The sequence below is a fragment of the Vollenhovia emeryi genome, unplaced genomic scaffold, assembly GCF_000949405.1.
Source record: "Vollenhovia emeryi isolate VEMERY1.0 unplaced genomic scaffold, V.emery_V1.0 DF940787.1, whole genome shotgun sequence".
Classification (NCBI taxonomy): domain Eukaryota; kingdom Metazoa; phylum Arthropoda; class Insecta; order Hymenoptera; family Formicidae; genus Vollenhovia; species Vollenhovia emeryi.
The window spans coordinates 3,595-7,180 of NW_011965579.1; the positions used below are offsets into that span (position 1 = coordinate 3,595).

A 3,586-nucleotide genomic window follows, 5' to 3' on the forward strand; every position below is an offset into this window, starting at 1 on the left:
CAAATTTCTAATTTGCCTACTTTAATGAAGAGGAAGAAATGTGCAAATTTTCAATTTGCACGCTTCAATGATGAGGAAGCAATATGCAAATTTCTAATTTGCACACTTTCAAGAAACATAGAAAAAAATTAGATTTCGCTCCTCAACCTTCCTCTATGAGGAAGCCATGTGCAAATTTCTAATTTGCACACTTTACTTTACTTTACTTTACTTTTTTTCCTAATTATATATTATTAGGTGTACAAATGAATAATCCAAATTATTTTAAGCAGTTATGAAATCAATTTTAAATTGAATACATTTTCCCGCTCTTTTGTGTTTATACAATGTTGACATATAACTATTAAAAAGAACATATAGTTTGGCGAAAGGCCCATCGTAACCTTCAAAAGTATTCAGTTCAGTACAGTCAAAAATGGTAACAGATAAGGTGCGAATCGATTTGCTCCTTTCTCGGCGAAGGTGTTGTATCGTACGATGTGTGCGCATTTTGGTTTAAGCGGTTTAAAAGCGGTGATTTTAGTCTAATCGGCAAACAACGCCCTGGAGGCCCTCGGAAGCGCGACAACGATGATTTGGAACAACTGCTCGCTGAGAATTCGGCACAAACGCAAAAAGAGCTTGCAGAACAGTTGGGAGTAACGCAGCCATGGACGTAAGAATATATGAACACCCCAAAAAAAATGTTCTATTCATAAGCGGGAAATCCTTTAAGCATTTCCTCTAAGCAAAAAAATCTTACATGAAGCATTTCTCACTTACTTTAACACATATCATCTATAAAAGAGTAGACTCATAAGTTAGAATTAAGATTAATTTTGTCCTGTATCCTGTATAGAAAATTCCATTACAGTAATACGACTAGCCTCTTGAAATAAGAGGATACGCAAGATATTCGCGGACACGCGAGTCGCAGCACGTGCGCCAGCTTCTGAGTAGTTCACCGACCGCCGCTAGGCCGCGCATGGTGGCGGCCAAAAACTCGGAAGCAAAATTCAGTCTCGTAGAGTATAAAAGGAGGCCCGCGAGAGTGAATTCTGATCAATTCTGATCCCGAGTTTTTGACCGTCACTATACGCGGCCTAGCGGCGGTTGGTGAATACTCAGAAGCTGGCGCCCGCGCGCGTGTCGCGTAGTGCCGGATTGCCAATTTGTGCCGGATCGCGCGTTGCAACCGCCACAAAAAGATTCCTCTAGCAATTAAGAGGATACTCGTTTTAAAAGAAATATATAAATACTAAAAATAAGAATATTTGCATATTAGAAGAGGAAAAGATTCCTCTAGCATTAAGAGGATTACCAGTTAAAATTTCATGCCTCAGTGTAATAGGATTTTCCTCTACATTTTAGACTATCATCTTGAGGCCGTATTTAATAGTAAAATCCTCTAACATCAAGAGGGAACCACTCAAAAATAGAATACTTTTCTTTCAGTGAACGGAGTGTAAGTTAGCGGGGGCCGAGCCAGAGCAGTGAGGGGAAAAGTAGTCATCACATATGGCGGCGACGCTACCAGCCTATCACGAGGCGTCCTATACAATCACCTAGTCATCACATATGGCCGCCACCACGGTTTTACGGTGGCCGCCACCTAATTTCCCCTCACCGCGCTCGCTTGGGTCCCCTCGTCCTAAATCCTACATTACGCTCCGTCCATATATTCTTACGTCCATGAATGCAGCAAACGATTTCCAAACGCCTACATGAGATGGGAAAGATCCAGAAAGAAGGAAAATGGGTTCCGCATTGTTAGAACCCCGCGAGAAGTATCGAAAAGATCTCTTGTATTTAGGTCTAACAATAAGTTGTATTAGTCTAAGAGAGCACACGGCGCTCGCGTATGTCACAGGCATAAGCTTTTGAGTTTTTCCCCTCTTGAATACAGCTTGCCTATGTTCTTCTTCTCTCCCCCCCTTTTTGGCCTCGCGACACTCGCCGTGCCAGTGCGCTACTCGATACACGTGTTCTCCTGTATCCGCGGACAAGCGATAGTTGCTTTCCGTACTAATTTGTTATACACGTAATACAAGTACTTGTATACTAAGTCGTGTGTAGTGCTTTCAACAGCCTAAATCCCTGTCACGCATGAACTCACTGAAACCAACAAAAATCACCGAGTGGCAGCGTGTCTTTCTTTTCTCAATAAGCAGCGTCGGAAGTCTTTCTTGTGGAAAATCGTTATGGGCGATGAGAAATGGATACTCTATGACAATCCGAAACGCAGAAAGTCATGGGTAAATCCCGGCGAATCATCAAAATCGGTTGCAAAACCCAATCGCTTCGGAAAGAAGGTTCTTCTCTGCATTTGGTGGGATATCGGGCGTGCTTTTCCACATAGCACGTAATATTACGTAATATATCAGCAATATTATAATATTGAAATAATATTACATATTACAGAGTAATATTACAGTAATATTACTGATATAATACATTTATATAATACATTGTAACATTACATTAATATTACCAGAGAGAAACCTGAGAGCGGCCATGCCGTAGGGTTTACTTGGGATCGATTTTCGCCACCAGTTGTGGATGTAAGAACTACGGAGTCACATCCACTTATCGACACAGTCGATAAATATAACTTTTTGGTGCGTATCCGTGCTACATCTACGTTTCGACATTGTCGATAAATCACATTTTGGTTCGTGTCCGTGCTACATCCACTTAATTTTTTTTTTATAAAAGAAAATTTAGATAATACCGACACTGCCGATAAATCTCTTTTTGGCGTATTTGGCGTGCTATATCCACAATTTATGGATGTTAAGAATTTACAATAAAATCATGTGTGTACACGTTATGGAATTTGCAATAAAATTTGTATACATACATTATGTATCTCTATTCTAATGTACGTTGTACACCAAATATACATATACTGTTAATGAAAAATATATGAATATATTCCATTTATATAACATTCTTAAAACAGTTCTAGAAAATGAAATCCGTTAAATTAAGAAATATATCACGCAATTTGATATTAAAATCTTGATAATAAATAAAAATCAAGGTTTAAAGATTTTAAGATTAAAATAAGTTTTAAGATTTTTTGTTCTCATTATGAGAGAAAAATGATCTTGATTGATTAGATGTTTATAGTCCATTAATTTGTATTTAAATCGTTTTGAATAACATTTTAAAAACTTCAATAAGATCATGTTTAATTTACATGTTAAGTTTATTTATATGTTTAATTTATATGTTTAATTTATATGTTAAGACTTAAGAGAATATTGATTGTGAGATTGATTTATGATTGATGTATCGAATAATTTATATTTCGGATCGGGGGGGGGGGGGCAGGGGAAAGGGAATTTTAAAAAATCGCGTTTCGACAGGTCAGTGTATGGTCGACAACCCGTATCGACGCACTGTCCCGAAAAGTCGAAATAGACGCGTAAACAACATCTTAACTAATATATGTTATTGCGAACAATATATTACCTACAGCCCCAGTGGTCAAGCTGGTTAAGACGCCCGCACGGATTGAGGGAAGTCCCAGGTTCGAATCCTGGTAATATTTTTCGCAATAAGAATTTTAATTGCCAGATACGGTCAATAAAAATCATTGATG

The 3,586-nt window shown here is 38.2% G+C and overlaps 1 protein-coding gene across 3 annotated transcripts; it reads left to right on the forward strand.

The window, feature by feature from the left end:
- The first annotated feature begins 243 nt into the window (after positions 1-243).
- On the forward strand, positions 244-2,882 carry LOC105555745 (histone-lysine N-methyltransferase SETMAR-like). Of its 3 annotated transcripts, none has more exons than XR_001008508.1 (2): positions 244-2,351; positions 2,474-2,882. XR_001008508.1 is itself a non-coding variant. In XM_012002787.1 (2 exons), the coding sequence occupies exons 1-2, from the start codon at positions 2,181-2,183 to the stop codon at positions 2,637-2,639; spliced, it is 327 nt and encodes a 108-aa protein (XP_011858177.1). In that variant the 5' UTR covers positions 244-2,180; the 3' UTR covers positions 2,640-2,882. The 3 variants fall into 3 exon arrangements, 1 of the variants encoding a protein (XP_011858177.1); XR_001008509.1 differs by having other exon boundaries at positions 244-2,308; XM_012002787.1 differs by having other exon boundaries at positions 244-2,341.
- Positions 2,883-3,586: the final 704 nt, after the last annotated feature.